The following is a 21,027-nucleotide window of genomic DNA, read 5'->3' as shown; positions in this document are numbered from 1 at the left end:
GGGTGCCACCCCTTTCTGTGTCCCACGCACATCCATGTCCCTCCATGCCCACCCCCTCACGTCCATGTCCCCCGTGTCACATCCGTGTCCCTCTGCGTCCCACGTCCACCCCTTCATGTCCACGGCCCTCCATGCCCAACGTCCGTGACCGTGTCCCCCCGTCACAACCGTGTCCCCCGTGTCCAACCCTGCGTGTCCCCCCGTGACAGGGGGTCCACCCTGTCACATCCGTGTCCCCTCCACCCGTGCCCACCCCCTCGCGTCCGCGTTCCTCCGTGACCCCCGTGTCCGTGTGCTCCCGTCACACCCGCGTCCCCCGTGTCCAACCCCGCGTGTCCGTGTCCCGTGTCCATGTCCACCCCGTCACACCCGCGTCCCTCCGCGTCCCCTCCGTCCGTGCCCACCCCCTCGCGACCGCGTTCCCCCACGACCCCCGCGTCCGCCTCCCCCCCGCCACACCCGCGTCCCTCCGTGTCCCCTCACACCCCTCCCTCCCCGCGCGGACCCCACCACCCCCCTCCCTCCTTTCCGCGGCATCGCCCCTTTAAGCGCCGAGCGGCGCGCGGGGGGGGTGGTGGCGGGGCTGCCGGAACAGCCGCGCGCGGGGCGGGCGGGAGGGGGGGGGCGCGGCGGTTTCAAGCTCCCCCTCGGGCGCGCGGCCGCAGCCGGCGGGGCCGGGCCGGGCCGGGCCGGGATGGCGGCGGGGGCGGCGGGGGCGGCGGGGGCCGCGCGGGGCCGGGCCCGGGGCCGCTGACAGCCGCCGCCGCGCCATGTACGCCAAGGGCAAGGGCTCCGGCGTGCCCTCGGACGGCCAGGCCCGCGAGAAGTGAGTGCGGCGGCGCCGCCGGGGGACGGGCCGGGGCCGCGGAAGTTTTGCTCCCCCGGGGGGGAGAGTGGGGGGGGGGGGGGAGCGGGGACGGAGCGGGAAGGATGGGGAGGATGGGGGGGGAAAGAGGGGGGAGCGGGGAAAGGGGGGGGGGGAAAGGGGGGCGGGCGGACCCCCCGGCCCCGCCCCGCCCGGGAGAACCGGCGGCCGCGGGGCAGCGGGAGCTGGCGGGGGTCGGGCGGGCACCGGGGTGAGCCCCCCGGGCTGCAGCATCCCCCGGGTACCGGGGTGAGCCTCCCGGGCTGCGGCATCCCCCCGGGTACCGGGATGAGTCCCCCGGGCTGCGGCATCCCCCGGGTACCGGGGTGAGCCCCTCGGTCCGTGCCATCCCCCGGGGTACCGGGAACCGGGATGATCCCTCTGATCTGTGCCATCCCCCGGGGCACCGGGAGAAACGTGATGCCCCGGTCCGTGCCATCCCCCGGGTACCGGGAGCCGAGATGATCCCCCCGGTCCGTGCCATTCCCCGGGGCACCGGGATGAGCCCCTCCGGTCCGTGCCATCCCCCGGGGCACCGGGATGAGCCCCTGCGGTCCGTGCCATCCCCCGGGGTACCGGGAGCTGGGATGATCCTCTCGGTCCGTGCCATCCCTCGGGGCACCGGGAAGCCGCGATGGCACCGGGAGCCGGGATGTGCCTCGGTCCGTGCCATCCTCCGGGGCACCGGGAACCGCGGTGTGGAGCGCACCGGGACTGCCGGGAACCGGGATGTGCCCTCCGGGCACTGCCATCCCCCGGGGCACCGTGACCCGCGCTGGCACGGGGGGCTGCCGGGAGCTGGGATGTGCCCTGGTCCTCGGCGTCTCTCAGGGCACCGGGAAGCTCCCCCGGGCCGTGCCATCCCCCGGGGGCACCGGGAACCGGGATGGCACCGGGGTTACCGGGACCTGGGATGCTCCCCTGGTCCTGCCACCCCCCGGGCACCGGGACCGTGACCCACCACCCCCGGCTGTCCCTGTCCTGCCATATCCCAGTGCTCAGGGCCACCACGGTCCCCGGGGCACCCCCCAGAGCTGATGGGGGGGGGCTGGACCCCACCAAGGTCCCCCCAGACCCGGGCACCCCCGGAGGTCTCCGCGGGTCCCATTCCCCGCTCCTGGGGGGTGATGGAGCCCCGGGGGCCAGGTCTCGGGGTCCCCTGGGGACACACCCGTGGTGGCACTTGCCCCTTGGCCACGTCCTGCGTGGGTCGTGTCACCTGTCCCGGAGTCACCCCCCCAGCGGGAACCGGTTGCCACCCGGTGTCCCCGGTGGGGCTCACTCGGTGTCCCCGGCAGGACTCGGTGCCACCGTGATGCCCGAGGGGGTCCCTGGCAGGGAGGTGACATCGCCCCCCCCTCGTTAGTCCTGCACTAATTGAACTGTGGGGGCTCCATCCTGGCTGTGTCCCCCCCCTCGTGTCCCTCGGCGCCTGTGGGGTGGGGGGGTCACCATGGGGGGCACCCCTGGGGGTGGCAGGTCCTGACCCCCCATCCCTGTGCCCGTCCCTGTGCCCATCCCTGTCCCCATCCCCAGGCTGGCGCTCTACGTCTACGAGTACCTGCTGCACGTAGGGGCCCAGAAATCCGCCCAGACCTTCCTGTCGGAGGTAAGGAGGGGGGGGCAGCACCCCCAGATCCCCCCGATGCCACCCCCTGGGTGCCCCGAGCCCACCCCCGGGGCTGTGGGGGCGGTGCTGACCCCCCCCCTCCCCGTGCCCCCTCTCCGCAGATCCGATGGGAGAAGAACATCACGCTGGGGGAGCCCCCCGGCTTCCTGCACTCCTGGTGGTGGTGAGTTGGGGTCTGGGGGGGGGTTTGGGAGAGGGGTGGACCCCCCCCTTGCCACAGCGAGGGGTTTGGGAGGGTCTGGGGGCCGCCCCCCCCTCCCTGGTGCTGCCACCACATCACCTCGTACCCCATAAAGCCGCTGCTCTGCTTTTCCCATCAGCGATTTGGGGGCCCCCCCTCCCCTTTTCCCTCCCATCCCACCCCCCCCATCCTCATGGCTCTTCCAGATGGATCCAATTTGGCACCAAGCGTGGAGTTGAGGGGGGTTGGGGGGGGGTTTCCAGCCCTGGGGCTGGACCCTCACGCTGGGGGGGCCCCAGCAGAGCCCCCCAGGGGGGTGATGGGGATGTGGGGGGATGGGCATCATTTGGGGGGGGTCAGAGGGGGAAATAAACGATTAGTTGGTGATTTGGGGGGGTGGGACACCCACGGCGAGGGGGGGGGCTTGGCACCTTCCAGCCCCTTAGCTGGGGGGGGGGTGTTAAACTGGCACCAAGCCAGCACCCCCCAAATCTTCGGGATGGGGAGGGGGCCCCAGAAACAGAACCAACAGAACTAGCCCCCCCTTTGCTGCCCCACAGAACCCCCCCATGGAGTGCGGGGGGGGCACGGGCAGGGGGACCCCCCACCCCCCTCCTCCCCATCCCGCCCCAGGATGCTGCAGCCTGATGTAAAGTCCCAGGAATTTGGGCTCCGGCCGTAGCGACCGTTTCCAGGGAAAACAGGCGGCAGCGCCGGAGCCGGGAGGCCCCCGCCGAGGTGGGGGGGGGGTGGGTGGGTGTCCCCCCTCCCCTCCCCTCCAGCCATCGGTGACACGAGTGTGGCCGTGCTCAGCCCCTCACCGTGGGGTCGGGGGGGGTTTGGGGGGGTGTATATTTGGTGTGTGTGAGGGGGTCCTCACACACCCCCCCCCCCCCTCCCCAAATTCCCCGTTTTCCCAGTGTCTTCTGGGACCTGTACTGTGCCGCCCCGGATCGCCGGGAGACCTGTGAGCATTCCAGCGAGGCCAAAGCCTTCCATGACTACGTGAGTGCCACGGGACTGGGGGGGCTGGGGGGGTCTGTGCCCCCACATCCCCCCCGGGGTTCCCATGTGCTGCTGTGGGTGACCTATTTTGCAGGGCGGTGAGGAGGGGGGGGTAAATCCCTGGGGGCCCTGGCTCAGTGCCCCCCCTTCCCCCCAGGTACCCCAGCGTGCCCTGGCGTGCCCATCCCCCGCTGTCACCCCCCCCCCCCCCCAGGGGACAGGGACACCCCCCAACCCCCCTCTCCCACAAAACAGGCTCTCCCTGCCCAAACAGGAGCACCCAGCGGGGTGGGGGTGTCCCCCCCCCCACCCTCACCCCCTGTCCTGGGGGGGTCACTGCGGTGCTGGGGCTCAGTGGGACCCCCCCACACACTGTGGGGACCCCCCCTCGGGCAGCTCTGCTCCTTCTGGGAGGCGGCTCCGGCGGGTTAATCATTGGCACAGAGTCAACAGCCCCCGGTGTTCCCGGCATGTTCCCAGTGTTCCCGGCATGTTCCCGGTGTTCCCGGCGTGTTCCCGGCGTGTCCGTGTGCCTGGGACTGCAGCAGCAGGAGGGGGGCACAGGGGGTGGGGACAGGAGGGGCACAGGGGGCAGAGGGGGCACCTGGGATGGGGAGAGGTGGCTGGGATGCAGGGTGCTGCGGGGTGTGGGGTGAGGCAAGATCCGTGTCCTGTGGGATGCAGGATGCTGTGGGATGGTGCAGGGTCCACTGCCCCACAGGACACGGGTTGCTGTGGGGTGCAGGATGCTGTGGGATGGTGCAGGGTCCACTGCCCCACAGGACACAGGTTGCTGTGGGATGCAGGATGCTGTGGGATGGTGCAGGGTCCACAGTTCTCCAGGATACAGGATGCTATGGGATTCAGGATGATGCAGGATGATCCGTGTCCTACAGGATGTGGGGTGCAGCATGCTGTGGGATGCTGAGGGATGTGGAGTGATGCAGGGTCCACAGTCCCCCGGGATGCAGGATGCTGTGGGATGCAGGATGCTGTGGGATGCAGGATGCTGTGGGATGCTGTGGGATGATGCAGGTTCCACAGTCCCCCAGGATGCAGGATGCTGTGGGATGCAGGATGATGCAGGATGATGCAGGATGCTCTGCTGTGCAGGATGCCACGGGATACAGAAAGCTCTGGGATGGGTGCAGTGGGATATGCAGCACTGTGGGATGTGGGAACGCTGTGGGGCCCATGGTGCTGTGGGATGCAGGATGCTCTGGGATGCTGTGGTGTGCAGGGTGCCAGGGGATGCAGGATGCCAGGGGATGCAGGATGGTGTGGGATGCAGGATGGTGTGGGATGCAGGATGGTGTGGGATGCAGGATACCAGGGGATGCAGGATGCCAAGGGATGCAGGAGGCCGTGGGATGCAGGATGCTGTGGGATGCAGGATGCTGTGGGATGCAGGATGCTGTGGGATGCAGGATGCCATGGGATGCAGGATGCCATGGGATGCAGGATGCCATGGGATGCAGGATGCCATGGGATGCAGGATGCTGTGGGCTGCTCCAGGGTCCACAGTCCCACCGGATGTGGGATGCTGTGACGTGTGGGATGCCGTGGGATGCAGAAGGCCACGGGCTACAAGATGCAGTGGGATCCGTGGTGCCATGGTGGGGGGCACTGGGGGGCAGGATGCAGTGGGGGGCATGATTCAGTGGAGGGAAGGATGCTGTGGGGGGCAGGATGCAGAGGAGGGCAGGATGCAGTGGAGGGCAGGATGCAGTGGAGGGCAGGATGCAGAGGGCAGGATGCACTGGGGGGCAGGATGCAGTGGAGGGCAGGTTGCAGAGGGCAGGTTGCAGAGGGCAGGTTGCAGAGGGCAGGATGCAGTGGGGGGCAGGATGTAGTGGAGGGCAGGATGCAGAGGGCAGGTTGCAGAGGAGGGCAGGATTCAGAGGGCAGGATGCAGAGGAGGGCAGGATTCAGAGGGCAGGATGCAGAGGAGGGCAGGATTCAGAGGGCAGGATACAGAGGGCAGAATGCAGTGGAGGGCAGAATGCAGAGGGCAGGATGCAGTGGAGGGAGGATGCAGTGGAGGCAGGATGCAGTGGAGGGAGGATGCTGCAGGCTCCATGGCCCCCTGGATGCAGGACCCCCGCGGGCTGTGGGACGCAGTGGGGCCGCGGTGCCCGCCAGGACCCCCCTCAGTGCCTCGGGGGGTCCCGTGGGGTCCCCGTGGGCCCACACGTGGCTGTGGCAGCGCCGTGGGGGCTGCAGCAGGACCCCCCCCAGCCCCCCCTCCCGCCCCCGGAGCCAGCAGAGCTGATTTCCATGCTGGAATTAATGAGGCTGCCGGTGCGGGGACGGTGACGCCGGGGACACGGCGCGGGTCAGGCCACGTTGCCATGGCACTGCTGCCTGGCAGAGCTGGGGACCGCCAGGGCAGGGAGGGGGGGAGCCCCACGGGCCCCCCCTGCACCCCCCACACAGCCACATCCCCGCCCTGGTGCCCGTTGACCACCCAAACTGGGTGAACTGGGGGTCCCAGTGCGGAGCCGGGGCCCCCCTCGCCCTCCCGGGGGTGTTGCTGCAGCAGCTCCCCCTCGCCCCCAAAGGCACTCAGACATTACAGCTGCCCCCCCAAAAGGCACCCAGGCTTCCCAGTAACGCCCCCAAAAAGGGTCTCAGTCTCCCAGTTCCCCCCCACCAAGGCACTCAGTCACCCCAGAGATGTGCCCAGAGCTCCCAGTACCCATCCCCAAAGGGGCCCAGACTTCCCAGGACCCACCTCGTGGCAATCCTGGGGGTGGTGACCCCATAACACTGGGGGGGGTCCGGCCTGTGAGCAGCAATGGGGGGGCAGTGGCAGCAGCCACCCCACAGCGGGGTCTGGGGTCCCCCCAGGGGGTGTGGGGAGCCCCCAACCCGCACCCCACATATGCCCCCCCTCCAATTTTCTCCCTCCTGACCTTGAGCCCACAGGAGGAGCCAAAACTCCCCAACCTGTTGCCATGGCAACTCTGCTTTGCATCACTGAGTGATGAGGGGGCAGGGGGGGGTCCCTGTTTGGTCCCTGCCATGGTGGGGGGGGGGGGGGCAGCAGGGATGGGGCTGGAGCTGGGGGGGCAGCGGTGGCCCCACTCTGGGCAGGGGGTCATGGGGCAGGAGTGAGGGGTCCCCAAGAGGGCACATGGACCCAGGACACCTCTCCCAGCCCCAGGATGCCCCCCAGAACAGCAGGCACAGACCCCCACGGGGCAGGGACCCCCATCTGGGCACCCACTGTCACCCGTGTGTGTGCCTGGTGTCACCTCTGTCCCAGGTGTCACCCGTGTCCCAGCCACGACCTGGGTGCTGGCACGACCCATGTCCATGTTGTGACCCCCACAGGAGCCCCCCGGGGGTGTGTGGGGGGGTCTCACCATCCCAATCCCCCTTCCCACACCCTGACCCATCACCCTCCCCCCCCCAACACACACCGAGGGCCCCCCCGAGCCCCCTCAGGGTCGGTGGGAGGGGCTTTGGGGCCCCCCGGGTGGAGGGGGCAGCGCGGGGTGTCCCCCCCCCCCCCCCCTTTTCTCCTCCTTCCCTACAAATTGAAACCAGTTGTGGCGCAGGGGCCGAGCCGGAAAACCGGCACATTCCTTCCCTGAACAGCTCCCCCCGGACGGGCCCGGACGGAGAGGGGGGGACAGGGCCCCCTGCCCGCACCCCCCCAGCCCAAAACACCCCCCAGGGGGTCCCCACACAATCCCCCCCAGCTCGGCTGGGAGAGGAATGGGGCTGTCCTGGGGCTTGGGGATGGGTGGGGACATGGGGATGGGGTGACCCTGGGGTGGGGAAACAGGGATGGGGTGACCCTGGGGATGGGGACACCCTGGGGTGGGGGGTGATGGGGATGGGGTGACCCTGGGGTGGGGACACAGGGATGGGGTGACCTTGGGGTGGGGGGTGATGGGGATGGGGTGACCCTGGGGTGGGGACACGGGAAGGGGGTGGCCCTGGGGGTGGGAACATGGGAAGGGGGTGCCCCTGGGGGTGGGAGGTGACAGGAAACCCCCTCCCCAGGCCCTGAGCTGTCTCTGTCCCCCCCAGAGCGCGGCGGCCGCGCCCAGCCCGGTGATGGGGAACCTGCCCCCCGGGGATGGCATGTCAGGGGGGCCTGTGCCCCCCGCCTTCTTCCAGGTACAGCACGGGGGGCTCTGGGACAGGGGTGTGCTCAGTGTGTGCACACGTGTGAACCATGTGTGTGCACATGTGTGAGCCACGTGTGTTCTCAGTGTGTGCACACACATGAGCTGTATGTATGTGCTTGTGTGTGCACGTGTGAACCATGTGTGTGCTCAGTGTGTGCACATGTGTGAGCCATGTGTGTGCTCAGTGTGTGCATGTGTGTGAGCCATGTGTGTGCTTAGTGTGTGCACACACATGAGCTGTATGTATGTGCTTTCTGTGTGCACACATGTGAACCATGTGTGGGCTCTCAGTGTGCACACACTTGAGCCATGTGCATGTGTGTGCTTAGTGTGTGCACACACCTGACCTCTGTCTGTGTGTGTGTGTGTGTGTGTTTGTGTGCCCTTAGCATGTGCACACACGTGAGCCATGTGTGTGTGTGTCCTTACTGCATGCACACACGTGAGCCTTGTGTGTCCTTAGCATGTGAATACACCTGAGCTGTGTGTGTATGTTCTTAACATGTGCACACACCCGAGCCCTGTCTGTGTGTGTGTCCTCAGTGTGTTCACACACCTGAGCCATGTCTGTGTGTGTCTTTAGCATGTGCACACATGTGAACCATGTGTGTGTCTGTAGCACGTGCACACACGTGAGCCATGTGTGTCCTCACACCTGAGCCCTGTGTGTGTGTCTGTGTGTGTGTGTCCTTACCATGTCCACACAGCTCAGCCCCCCTGTGAGTGTCCTTAGCATGTTCTAGGGGGGGAGGAGGTTACACAATCTGGGTCCCCCCACCATGACACAGCCCCCCCTTCCTGCCCCAGGCTCGTACCAGCCCCGTGTCCCCCATGGCCCCCCAGATGTCACCCCTTGGGATCACAATCCCTCTCAGCCCCCCCAGGGGTCACCCCCTGGGATCCTAGCCCCCCCCACCCCCCAGCCCCCCCCATATCCTGTTGTGTTTCTCTCTAAGGCTCCCACAGGTGCCCCCCTGTGCCCCTGCTGGGGCTGCACCCCCACACAAGGCTGGGCACAGCCCCACTGGCCCCCCAGCATTGTCCCAGCCCCCTCTTACCCCCCCCGGGTGACACAGTTCCCCCCCCCAGCCCCGGCTGACCCCCAAACCCCCCCTGTCTTGCAGCCCTTCATGTCCCCCCGCTACCCCGGCGGCCCCCGGCCCCCGCTCCGGATGCCCAACCAGGTGAGATGCTCTGTGCCAGGACCCCCCCTCCCCTCCCAAAAAGGGGGTGCTGACCCCCCTGGGTGAGGCTCCCCCAGCACCCTGACCCCCCCTGGCCCCCCCTCTCTGCAGCCCCCCGTGGGTGTTCCCGGCTCCCAGCCGCTGCTGCCCAACGCCATGGATCCGGCTGTGCGCTCACAGGGTGAGTCTGGGGGGCCCTGTCCCCCCCCCTCACCCCCCTGTCCCCTTGTGATCCCCTCAGGGGGGTCCAGGGGGGGGGCTCTGGGGCCTCACGCCTCCCTCTCCCCACAAATTTGTGCAGGACATCCTGGAATGGGGGGCCCGATGCAGCGCATGAACCCCCCCCGAGGCATGGCCGGAATGGGACCCCAGGTATGGGATACTGGGATGGGGATGGACACAGGGACTGGGACACAGGGATGGGAATGGGCACAGGGACAGGGATACTGGGATGGGGATGGACACAGGGACTGGGACACAGGGATGGGGATGGGCACAGGGACAGGGACACAGGGATGGGGATGGACACAGGGACTGGGATACTGGGATGGGGATGGACACAGGGACAGGGATACAGGGACGAGGACAGGGACATGGGGATGAGGACAGGGACCCAGGGATGGGGACAGTGCCAGGGGTGTCCCAGCCCCACTGACCCCCCCTCTCCCGGCAGACCTACGGCAGTGGGATGCGCCCCCCCCCCCAGCTCGCTGGCCGGTCCTGGCATGCCTGCCATGAACATGTAAGACCCCCCCGTGCCCCCTCTGTGCCCCCCACACCCCCCCCGGGGTAGGGGGTGCCCCAGGCCCGACAGGACCCCCCTCACTGTCCCCGTTGCCTTGCAGGGGTCCCGGTGGCCGCGGGCCCTGGCCCAACCCCAACGCCAACTCTGTAAGTCATAGAGGGGGGGGTAACACCTTGGGGGGGGGGTCCTGGGGCCATGGGGGTGCTGACCCCGTGCCCCCCATGCTGACCCCATGCCCTGACTCTCCTTTGTCCTCCCCCCAGATCGCCTACTCCTCCTCATCCCCTGGGAACTACGTGGTGAGTATTGGGGGGCACTTTAAGGGGGGGCTTCAGGTGAGCCCCTGTGCCCCCCCCTAATCCACCCCCCTCTTTTTCCTCCCCCCTCAGGGCCCTCCTGGGGGTGGTGGCCCCCCCGGTACCCCCATCCTGCCCAGCCCCGGAGGTGAGTGATGGGGGAGGGAGTTGTTTGGGGGGGAATAAGGGTGTGTGTGTGGGATTTTGGGGGTGGGGGTGAGGGCCACACTTACACACACCCCCCCCCATGTGTTTTCCATCCCCCCCCAGACTCCACCAACTCCAGTGAGAACATGTACACCATGATGAACCCCATCGGCCCCGCTGGGAACCGGCCCAACGTGAGCCATGGGATGGGGGGGACAGGGGTGGGGGGACAGGGATGGGGGTCAGGGGGGGACAGGGGGCCCCCCAACTCTTCTCACCACCCCCCTTTCCCTCCCAGTTCCCGATGGGGCCCGGCCCCGAGGGGCCCATGGGCGGGATGAGCGCGATGGAGCCGCATCACATGAACGGATCCCTAGGTGGGTGTTCCCCCCCTCTGGAACCCCCCACCCCGGGATAAAGGGGGTCCTGTGTGACCCCCAGCACCCCCAGGACCCTTGTCCTGTGGGACATGAGCTCCATCCGTGGGAGGATGGGCTTGTGGAGGAGATGGGGGGGCACATGGGTTGGAGAGGGGAAATGGATTGGTGGGATGCAGTTTGGGGGATGCATGGATTGGGGGGGACACATGGATTGGGGGGGACACATGGATTGGGGGGCACACATGGATTGGGGGGCACACATGGTTTGGGGGGACACATATGGATTGGGGGGGACACATATGGATTGGGGGGGACACATGGATTGGGGGCACATATGGATTGGGGGGGTCACATATGGATGGGGGAGCACATATGGATGGGGGAGCACATATGGATGGGGGAGCACATATGGATTGGGGGGGGGCACATATGGACTGGGAGGACCCACATGGATTGGGGGGGACACATATGGATTGGGGGGGGACACACATGGATTGGGGGGACACATATGGATTGGGGGGACACACATGGATTGGGGGGACACATATGGATTAGGGGGAACACATGGATTGGGGGGGACACATGGATTGGGGGGCACATATGGATTGGGTGGACACATAGATTGGGGGGAACACATGGATTGGGGGGCACACATGGATTGGGGGGACACACATGGTTTGGGGGGACACATAGATTGGGGGACACACACACAAGGACTGGGGGGGTCACTAACACACCCCCCCTCATCCTGGCAGGCTCTGGGGACATGGATGGGCTGCCAAAGGTGAGTGTGGGAACCCTGGGACCATTTACTGGGATCCCCCTTGTACTGGGACACTCTCCCTCCATGTACTGGGACCCCATTTATTGGGACTCCCCATGTACTGAGACCCCCTCCATATACTGGGACCCCATTTATTTCTCCTTCCCCCTCTCATGTACTGGGACCCCATTTATTCCCCCCACAATACACTGGGATCCTCCCACCCCAAGGGACCCCATTTATTGCCCCTCCAATGCCCTGGGACCCCATTTAATACCCCCACAATACACTGGGATCCTCTCACCCCAGTTATTCCCCTCCTTTTGTACTGGGACCCCATTTATTCCCCCCCAGTGCCCCGGGACCCCCTTTATTCACCCCCCTCCCCCCAATGCCCTGGGACCCCATTTATTCCCCTCTCAGTGCCCTGGGACCCCATTTAGTGCCCCCCTCAATGCCCTGGGACCCCATTTATTCCCCCCTCAGTGCCCTGGGACCCCATTTATCCCCCCCACAATGCCCTGTGATCCTCCCACCCCAACGAGACCCCACTTATTCCCCTCCTACAACGCACTAAGACACCCCCCCCCCCATATCAACCCCCCTTATTCCCCCCCCTCCCTAACCTTTCTCTCCCCCCCTTTCCCCCAGAGCTCCCCCAGTAACCTGGGGGCCCTGAGCAACCCCCCCGGGACCCCTCGGGACGACGCCGAGCTGAGCAGCAACTTCCTAAACCCCTTCCAAAGCGACAGCGTAAGGGACACACCGGGACCCCCGGGGGGGGGGGTGTGGGGGGTCTGCAGGGACACGGGGAGGGAGGGGGGTCATCAGTGACACCCAGATCTCATCAGCGAGCCCCCCAAATTGTGCCAGGAAGGGGAGGGGGGTGCCAGGCTCGGGAGGTGATGGGAGAAGGGGAGGGGGCGTTGGGGCGGTGCCCCCACCCCCCACCCCGCGCTAACCCTGCGCTGTCTCCGCTCTCTCTTAGTACTCGCCCAGCATGACAATGAGCGTGTGAGACCCCCCCCCAACCCCCGCCGACAGCCAGACGCCCTCGCCCATCACCGAAAAAAAAAAAACAAACACAACAACAAAAAAAAAAAAAAACCACCCCAATTCGTTAATTGTAACGATCGGCCCCACCACCCCACCTCAAAAAAAAAAAAAACAACAAAAAAAAAGACAAAAAATACGCTGAAGGAGCAGGAGAAAAAAAACAACAACAAAACAGAACAAAAAAAAAACCCACAAAAAAAAACAAAATAGAAAAAACACCCGCGGGGAAGAGAAAAAAAAAATAATGATGATGATTGGAAATAAGTCACGTGACTTGTTTGCTGCCCAACACACGCCCCCCCCAACCCCCCCCTATTTGCCTCCCACACACTCCCCTTCCTGGGGTGAGGGTCACCCCCCCTCTCCCAGCACTGGGACCCCCCCCCCACACCTTTTCCAGTACTGGGACCCCCCTTTTCCAGCACTGGGACACCCCCCCCAGCCCCAGAACTGGGAGCTCTCCCAGTACTGGGATTGACACCCCCCGGCCCCAGCACTGGGAGACCCCCCCCCCATGGACTGGGACCCCATTTGTTGCCCCCCCCCCCCTCAGCACTGGGACCCCTCCCAGCACTGGGATCCCCCCTGCCATGTACTGGGACCCCATTTATTGCCCTCCCCCCCCCCTCACCTCCAGCACTGGGAACAACCCCCCCCTTCCCAACCACAGCCCCCCCTCCCCAGGGGTGCTGGGGGGGTGTCTGGCACCTCGGGGGGGTGCAGGGGGGGGCTATTATGGGGTGTTTTACCCCCCCTTGGGGTGGTACCAGCCTGGGGAGGGGGTATTTTAGGGGGGGGTTTCATGACATGGTGCCCCCTGCCCTCCATGGCAGGTGGTGCCAAACCCACCCCCTCATTCTGGGAGGGTGTGACCCCCTCCCAGTTCTCCCAGTACTCCCCCAAACCATACTGGGGGGGGCCCACAGCCACCCCCCCCAGCCCTGCCAAAGCCCAGTGTGGGTGCAGGACCCCCCCCCCAAAAATCCAGAGGCACTCCAGGCTGTGCTGGAGGTGGGGGGGAAGGAGTGGGGGGGCCAAGCCATACCCCCCCCCCCATGGAGCCCCCCCTCCAAAAGCTCTATAGGGCAGGTCCCAGTGCAGAGAGCAGCCCCTCCCCAAACCCCGGGGGGGTCCCAATCCCCCCCCTCGACCCCGGGGGGGTCTCCAATCCCCCCCCCCAGCCCCGTCTGTGTGCTCAGCCAGCACTGTGATCCCCGGCCCCCCCCCCCGAGCGCCAGACCGGGGCCCCCCTCCTCCCAAATTCCCCCCCCCCCACCCACCAGGGACCACTTTAATATGAAGGAATTTTTTTTTTTTGTGTCTGTGGTTTTGGGGTTTTTTTTGTTTTTTTTTTTTTTTTGCTTTTTTCTTATTTTCTTTTTTTTTTTTTTCTTTCCCTGATTTTTTTTTTCCTCTTTTATAACAGAAAGGACCTCAAACCCCACACCCCACCCCACCCCGCAAAGCTCCCCCCTCCCCCAAAAAAGTGTGCCCAGGCCCCCTCCCCTGTACAGCCCCACACCAGGGGGACCCCCTTGTGACCCCCCCCCGAGGTGGGGGGCAACCCCCAGCCCCCATAGGGGTACCCCCCACCCCCAGTAGGTGTAGTCGTTCTGTGTAGGGCCCCCCCTCCTCATTTCTAAGCCCTTTAGACCCCCCCCACCCCATTGCTTATCAAAACAAAATTGGGGGGACCACCCCCCCAAAAAAAAAATAAAAATAAAAACTTACCAAAAAAGAAAAAAATTAAAAAAAAAAAAAAAAAAAAAGAAAAAATATTAAAACCCCTAAAATGATATTAAAAAAAAAAAACCAACACCCCCCCAAATCCCCTGCCCACCCTGCATCAATAAATGTAATTTGATTTTTTTTCAGAAGGTGACGTCATTTGGGTCTCATTTTGGGGGTGGGAGGTCAAGCAATCAGGTGAGGGGTCCCCAAAAACCAAGTGGGGGGACCCCAAGGAACCAGGTGAGGGAAACCTCAGAAACCAGGTGAAGGACCCCCAAAACCAGGTGCTGGGGACCCCAAGAGCCGAGTGAGGGACCCCAAAAACCAGGTGGGGGGACCCCAGGAAGCAGGTGAAGGGGAACCAGGAAGCACTTGAGGGGACCCAGGGTGACAGACCCCCAAAATCCAGGTGATGGGGCCCCAAGAACCAGGTGAAAGGGACCCCAAAACCAGGTGAGACCTCAAAACCAGGCGAGGAGACCCCAAGAACCAGGTGAGGAGACCCCAAAACCAGGTGTAAGGCATCCCCAAAACAGATGAAAGGGACCCCAAAGCCAGGTGAGGAGACCCCAAGAACCAGGTGAAAGGGACCCCAAATCCAGGTGAGGAGACCCCAAAACCAGGCAAGGACACCCCAAAACCAGGTGAGGACACCCCAAGAACCAGGTGAAAGGGACCCCAAAGCCAGATGAAAGGGACCCCAAAACCAGGTGAGGAGACCCCAAAGCCGGATGAAAGGGACCTCAAAACCTGGTGAAAGTGACCCCAAAACCAGGTGGGGAGACCCCAAAACCAGGTGAGGGGGACCCCCAAGGAACCAGATGAGAGGTCCCCAAGAACCAGGTGATGGGGACCCCAGGGAGGAGTCGAGGGGCACCTCCTGAGCCAGGCGAGGGGCCCCGGGGGAAGGGGCAGCAGGAAGGAGCTGAGGGGACCCCAAGACCCCGGTGGGAGCCCCCCAGGAAGCAGCTGAGTCGGGGGGGGTCTCTCTGTGCTCCGGGTTTATTGGCGGGTACGAAGCTTCACAGTTTGGAGTCGCCGGCGGCGTTTTGGGGGGGGGGGGAGAGGAAACAACTCATGGACCCCCCCCTCCCCCAGGCCCCTGCCCAAATCCACCCCCCCCCCACCCCCCTAAAAAGCTGATCCCAAATAGAAAAGGAGCAGTAGTGGGGGTTAGTCGGCCCCGTCGACGTGCAGGGGGGTGTGGGGGGGCCCCGGCCGGGGGGCACAGGGGTGCCCGTTGAGCTGGGTGGGCACCGGGCTCTTCTTGGGGGCCAAGGGGCAGGAGGCCCCCCCGGGACAGGCACGTTTGGGGCTGGGGGCCGGTCGCTGCATCTTGTGCTCCAGCAGCATGTGGTTCTGGGGGGGCAGCCCCAGGCAGGCCCTGGGGGGGCACAGAGAGAGAGAGAGAGGAGGGGTCAGGGGTGGGCACCCCGGGGCTGGGGAAGGGGGGTGGGGGTGGCACGGGGCACCCACGGGGTGGGGAACGCGGTGTGTTGGGAACTGGGGGCAAGGGATGGGCATCCCAGGCACTGGGAGCCACTGGTGCTGGGACCAGTGAGCACTGGGACCCGCTGGGGTTGGGCACCTCAGCACTGGGCACTGGGACCCACTGGAGCTGGGCACCTCAGCACTGGGCACTGGGACCCACTGGGACCCATTAGTACTGGGCACTGGAGTCCACTGGAACTGGGCACCTCTGGCGCTGAAAACCACGGGCATTTGGCACTGGGAACCACTGGAACTGGGCACCCCAGGCACTGGGAACCCTGGGCATGGGGCACTGGGACCCACTGGAATTGGGCACCTCAGCACGGGGCACTGGGACCCACTGGTGCTCAGATCCATTAATCCTGGGCACTGGGACCCACTGGCATTGGGAACTCTGGGCACTGGGACCCACTGGTGTAGGACCCCCCTGGGCACTGGGTACCAGGGTTTGTGTGTGTTGGACCCCCTGGGTATTGGGACTCCACTCCCATTGGGCACCCCAGGACTGGGAACCAGGGACCCATCCGTGCTGGGACCTGTTGGTGCTGGGCATCACCAGGCGCTGGGACCCCCAGGACCTGTGGGCATCACCCCCCATGACATACTGGCACTGGGACCCCACCCAGCAGCACCGGGCACCCCAGGCCTTGGGCTCCAGGACCTGCTGGATTTGGACACCCCGTGGACGGGCACTGGGGCCCACTGGTGCTGCCACCTCGGGTATCCCACGGCAGGACCCCTGCCAGCCTTTGGGTGCCACCGTGGGCACCGGGGCGGGTAGGACGTGGTGCCCACGAGGACGGGGGGACCCCCGGGTACCTCAGGATGTTCTCGATGCAGCTGCGCTGGCGGAAGAGCGCGTTGACCACGGGGGTGCCCTCGGGCACCAGCGGGGCCTTGCAGAGGAAGGCGAGGATGGAGAGGACGCTGTGGAAGCCCTGGAATTCGGGATCGGCCTCGGTGCAGAAGGTGATGCGCTGGCACAGCTCCGTCAGGATGGCCAGGTCCAGGATGATGGGGCTGGCCAGCAGCGAGTCCTGCGGGCACCGAGGGGTGAGGAGCCACCCCCTGGCACCGAGGGGACACTGCGGGGACACCCCGGGGACACCCCGGGGACACCCCAGGGACACCCCGGCCGCCCCCCACGCACCTCGCAGGTGTTGTGGATGACGATGGTGTTGGTGCCGCCCATCATGATCTCCGACGTGTACTCGTCCAGCGCCCGCTTGCTGTCGCCCACGTAGGGCACGTACTTGATCACCACCTGCAAAGCCACGGCCCCGTCACCCCCTCTGTCACCCCCACCTGCGTGTCACCCCCCCCGCGCCCCCCAACTCACGCAGTGGTCGGGCTTGTCCTGGGGCCCGTAGAGGATGGGGTTGGCCTGCACCGTGTCGTCCACCACGTTGCTCTTGGAGATCTCCTTGGAGCGAAACTGCTGCGGCGCCGAGAGGTTCTTCCCGTCGTTGTTGCCCAGGTGGTTGTAGCTCACGATGGATTTGGTCTGGGCAGGGGGGTGAGGGCAAAAGTCACCCCCTGCCACCTCCAGGTGCCCGCCCAGGACAGCTCCCCGTCCCCAGCACGTACCTTGAGCCCGGCGCCCACCAGGAAATCCACCAGCACCGACTTGAGCTTGGTCTGACCCGACTTGAAGTCGTCGCCGCCGATGAAGACGCGGCGCTGGGCGGCCAATTCCACGGCCCCCGGCACGAAGGTGTTCTGGGGGGAGCCGTTGATGTAGGCACAGCCCTCCAGGATGCTGGCCACGGCGAAGAGCGTGGACGGGGACACCTCCAGGCCTTTCTGCGGGGGACAGGGGACGGCTCAGCGCCGCCGGGGCGGGGTTGTCACCCTCTCCCGCTCCCCCCTCGCCCGCGGCCCGACCTCGATGGCCCTCAGCAGGTTCTCGGCGGTGTCGTTGAGCCCCGGCACGACGTCACAGAACCGCTCGGTGTTGGCCGTCCACAGCACGATGACTTTGTCCAGCCCGGTGATCTCCTTGAAGTCCCGGATGTCCCTGCGGATCTGCTCCACCTGGGACGCGGCCCAGGAGGGGAACGTGTCACCACCGCGGTGGTCACACCTCCTCGTGTCCCCCCCACCCTGTGCCACCCTCCCCGGGGACCTGCTGGGCCATGGAGCCCTGGAGGACGTTGTCCGCCCGCTCCTCCTGGTTGGCGGCGATGAACTCGGGGATGTAGATGGAGGGCCGGGGCTTCATCTTCTCCATGTGGGGCCAGAGCTGCTCCTGCAGCGGCCAGTCCAGCACCTCCGCCCGCCGCATGGCCTCCGCCAGGTTCAGCGAGGAGATGTCCCAGCCTGGGGGACACAGGGTGACACAAGGGTCTGGGTGACACCCCCCCACACACACTCATTTTGGGGTTACCCCTGGTGTCCCACCTACCATCGAAGATGATGTCGTTGGGGTGCACCATGGGCAGCAGGTCCCGGAAGGGCACGTAGACGTCCCCGGTGGGGCCGGTGCCCAGGCACACGGTGGAGGCTTGGAGCAGGGAGCCGTAGTAGTTGGCTTTCTGGGGTGGAGAGGGTGAGGATGAGCCGCTGGCACGGGGACTGGGGGGGTCCCGGCACCTCCAGACTGGGGGGCTGGGGCTGCAGAGCCCCTCTGAGGGGGCAGGGAGGAGATTGGGGTGCAGGACACAGGTGCGGCTGAGCTCTGTGTCCCCAATCCTGTGGGACAGCCCCTGGGGCCCAGGAACTTGCTGGGGTCACGCTGGGGACACCCAGCCCACTGAGGTCACACAGGGGACCCAGCCTGCTGAGGTCACACAGGGGACACCTCTTTGCTGGGATCCCACTGGGGACACATCCCGTCACTGGGGTCCTGCTGGGGACACCCACCCTGCTTGGATCACACTGGGGACAACCCCTCCAGGTCTGGTCTCACTGGAGACACTCACCCTGCTGAGGTCACACTGGGGACACCCACCTCACTGGGGTCACACTGGGGACACCCACCCTGCTGAGGTCACAGTGGGGACACCCACCCTTGTTTGGGGCACACTGGGGACACCCACCTTGCTGAGGTCACACTGGGGACACCACCTCACTGGGGTCACACTGGGGACACCCACCCTGGGGGGTGTCACAGTGGGGACAGCCCCCCTTGTTTGGGGCACACTGGGGACACCCACCCTGCTGAGGACACACTGAGGACACCTCCCTTGTTGGGGGCACACTGGGGACACCCACCCTGCTGAGGACACACTGGGGACACCTCCCTTGTTGGGGGCACACTGGGGACACCCACCCTGCTGAGGACACACTGGGGACACCACCTCACCAGGGTCCAGCCGGGGACACCCACCCCGCTGAGGTCACACTGAGGACACCCCCCCTACACACACTTTCTGGGGTCACACTGGGGACACCCACCTTGCACCCGGTCTTGGTCATCCAGGACAGCCCCAGCCTGTTGGCCAGCACCGCCGCCGTCACCGTGGTGCCGTTGTTGCCCCCCCAGCCCACCAGCATCACCCCCAGGCGCGGGACCTGCCGCGCCGTGCGGAAGGTGAAGCGGGTGGAGCACGGCCGCACCTGGGGACACACAGACACGGGGGACAGACAGCTGGGGACGAGCAGAGAGCCCCCCCCAGCCCCCTCCGTGAGCCGTCTCCCCCTGCCCACCTTGGTGACGCCGTTCTCCTTGCAGACGTGCACGGTGCTGTACGTGTACTTGGCCTCGATGAAGTCCTTGCTGTAGGTGACGTTGGGGCTCTCCACAAGGAATGGCTCTGCCATTGTTCCTGGAGCTGGAATAGGAGGAAATGGGTGTCAGCGCCGCTGGCCTGGCACGCCGGGCCACCCCCCCCCCACCCCGAATTCCACCCTCCCCACCCGCCCCCCCGGGCCCTCCGCCCTGCCGGGACGTGGCTGTGTGGCCAGTGGGGACTCTTGGCTCCCCGCCCTCCCAGCGTGGTGGTGGCACTGGGACGGCCACCGCAGCCCCTCCCCACCCGTGTCCCGGCACCGGCTGCTGCCCACGGGACAGGCGGGGAGCAAAGGGGGTGAGACCCCCGCCCCGGGATTTCCTGGAGCCCCCAGCGAGCCGAGGGATGCAGGGTCCCCTCAGGGCTGTCCCTCCTGTCCCCTCCCTGGGGGTGGCAGGGGCCACAGGAGGGCGTGGGGGACTAGGGATGTTCCCAGGGTATCCCTGCACGCGGGGGTGTCCGGGGGTGTGGGGGACACGGGGACCAGGGCTGTGCTCACTCCCTGGGGGTGACAGAGGTGGCTCCCAGGTGACACGGGGACCCCCTGCACCCTGGGGTGGCACAGGGGGCACGGGGACCAGGGCTGTCCCTGCTTCTGGGGGTGCCAAGGGGTGCAGGGGATGTGGGGACGGGGGGTATCTCTACACCCTGAGGTGCGGAGGGTGCAGGGACATGGGGACGGGGGCTGTCCCAGCTCCCGGGAGTGCAGGGAACTGGGGAACAGGGGCTGTCCCTACGCCCTGACAGATGGAGACACGGGAACCAGGGCTGATCCCACTCCAAGGGTTGTCCCAGGGGCCATGGGGACCAGGGCTGTCCCTGCTTCTGGGGGGGCAGAGGGGGCACGGGGACAGCGGCTGTCCCGGGATGGCACAAGGGACAGGGGCACCGAGGCTGTCCGCGCTTCCACGGGGAAAGGGGATCTGGGGACAGGAGACGTCCCAGCACCGGGAGTGCCGGAGGACACGGGGACCCTCCCGAGGGCACGGGGGGACACGGACCGGGGCCTGCCCCCGCCCTCGGGGGGTCGCAAACCCGAACCTCTCCGGGGGTCACTCCCGCCGCCCCCGCGGGCACTCACCGGGCCGGGCCGCGCTGGAGGCGGCGGAGCCGGAGCCGGTGTCCGGGTCAGTGTCCGCGCCGGTGTCCGGTGCCCGCGCCCGGTGTTGGATGCCCGGTGCCGGTGGCCGTGCCCGGTGTCGGGTGCCCCGGTGTCCGTTACCCGGTGTCCGGTGCCGGTGCCCGGTGTCCGGTGCTGCCCCGCGGGGACGATGCGATCGCGCTGCGGCCGCTCCCGCTCCCGCCGCTTAATCGGCTCCGCGGCCCCGCCCCGGCCCCGCCCGCGCCCGGCCCCGCCCCCCCCCGCACGTGCCCACCGGCACCGGCAGCCCCGGACCCCCCCTGAGCCCCCCCGGACCCCCCCCCGAGCCCCCCGGACCCCTCCGAGCCCGCTCCCGCCGCACGTGCGGGGCTCCGGTACCGGGCACGGCACCGGGGGGGGGGCGGCGGGAGGTGTCGGGGGGGTGTCGGGGGGGTGTCGGGGAGGGGGGAGCGGCCGCTGACCCGGGAAGGGGAAGTGTCGCCGGGGCCGGTCCCGGGCCGGGGCCGGGGGTCCCGCCGTCGCCTTCCGGCCATTGACAGCCCCGGGCCGGCGGCTTCCTGCGCCCGGGAATCGCGGGC

At 66.7% G+C, this 21,027-nt stretch overlaps 3 protein-coding genes across 4 annotated transcripts; 2 read left to right on the top strand and 1 right to left on the bottom strand.

Moving 5' to 3' along the window:
* The first annotated feature begins 738 nt into the window (after positions 1-738).
* SSBP4 (single stranded DNA binding protein 4) lies at positions 739-12,619 on the top strand. The gene is given in 18 exon segments (XM_051769283.1): positions 739-826; positions 2,402-2,474; positions 2,597-2,658; positions 3,597-3,681; positions 7,723-7,812; positions 8,948-9,007; positions 9,119-9,188; positions 9,309-9,379; positions 9,681-9,701; positions 9,703-9,749; positions 9,853-9,898; positions 10,016-10,051; positions 10,142-10,196; positions 10,319-10,389; positions 10,494-10,572; positions 11,331-11,359; positions 11,990-12,091; positions 12,327-12,619. Coding segments are annotated over 18 exon segments (1,083 nt in total). The 5' UTR covers positions 739-770; the 3' UTR covers positions 12,357-12,619.
* A 126-nt stretch (positions 12,620-12,745) lies between these two features.
* On the top strand, positions 12,746-14,271 carry LOC127461444 (formin-2-like; the record flags this gene model as incomplete). Its single annotated transcript, XM_051769263.1, has 1 exon — positions 12,746-14,271. A coding segment is annotated over one exon (1,050 nt), but the record flags the coding sequence as incomplete, so codon positions are not given.
* A 783-nt stretch (positions 14,272-15,054) lies between these two features.
* Positions 15,055-20,652, bottom strand: ISYNA1 (inositol-3-phosphate synthase 1). 2 transcript variants are annotated; one of them, XM_051769271.1, is made up of 11 exons: positions 20,429-20,651; positions 19,265-19,389; positions 19,013-19,174; positions 18,021-18,150; positions 17,742-17,935; positions 17,501-17,650; positions 17,204-17,419; positions 16,956-17,120; positions 16,767-16,880; positions 16,436-16,653; positions 15,055-15,509 (listed from the first exon to the last, which is right to left on the bottom strand). In XM_051769271.1, the coding sequence occupies exons 2-11, from the start codon at positions 19,376-19,378 to the stop codon at positions 15,299-15,301; spliced, it is 1,674 nt and encodes a 557-aa protein (XP_051625231.1). In that variant the 5' UTR covers positions 19,379-19,389; positions 20,429-20,651; the 3' UTR covers positions 15,055-15,298. The 2 variants fall into 2 exon arrangements, with proteins under 2 accessions (XP_051625231.1, XP_051625230.1); XM_051769270.1 differs by lacking the exon at positions 15,055-15,509 and having other exon boundaries at positions 15,611-16,653; positions 20,429-20,652.
* Positions 20,653-21,027: the final 375 nt, after the last annotated feature.

The sequence above is a fragment of the Manacus candei genome, unplaced genomic scaffold (assembly GCF_025592945.1).
Source record: "Manacus candei isolate 608988 ecotype Guabito, Panama unplaced genomic scaffold, ASM2559294v1 h1tg000106l, whole genome shotgun sequence".
NCBI lineage: Eukaryota > Metazoa > Chordata > Aves > Passeriformes > Pipridae > Manacus > Manacus candei.
This window is presented reverse-complemented; position numbering and strand designations above follow the sequence as displayed.

Excerpts from the sequence above, each read along its gene's own strand:
- ISYNA1 (XM_051769270.1), bottom strand. The coding sequence starts at position 19,378 with ATGGCAGAGCCATTCCTTGTGGAGAGCCCCAACGTCACCTACAGCAAG. Across the intron at positions 17,420-17,500 it reads ACCTGCTGAGGGCCATCGAG|AAAGGCCTGGAGGTGTCCCC; the intron begins GTCGGGCCGCGG and ends TGTCCCCCGCAG. Across the intron at positions 16,881-16,955 it reads AGGACAAGCCCGACCACTGC|GTGGTGATCAAGTACGTGCC; the intron begins GTGAGTTGGGGG and ends GTGGCTTTGCAG.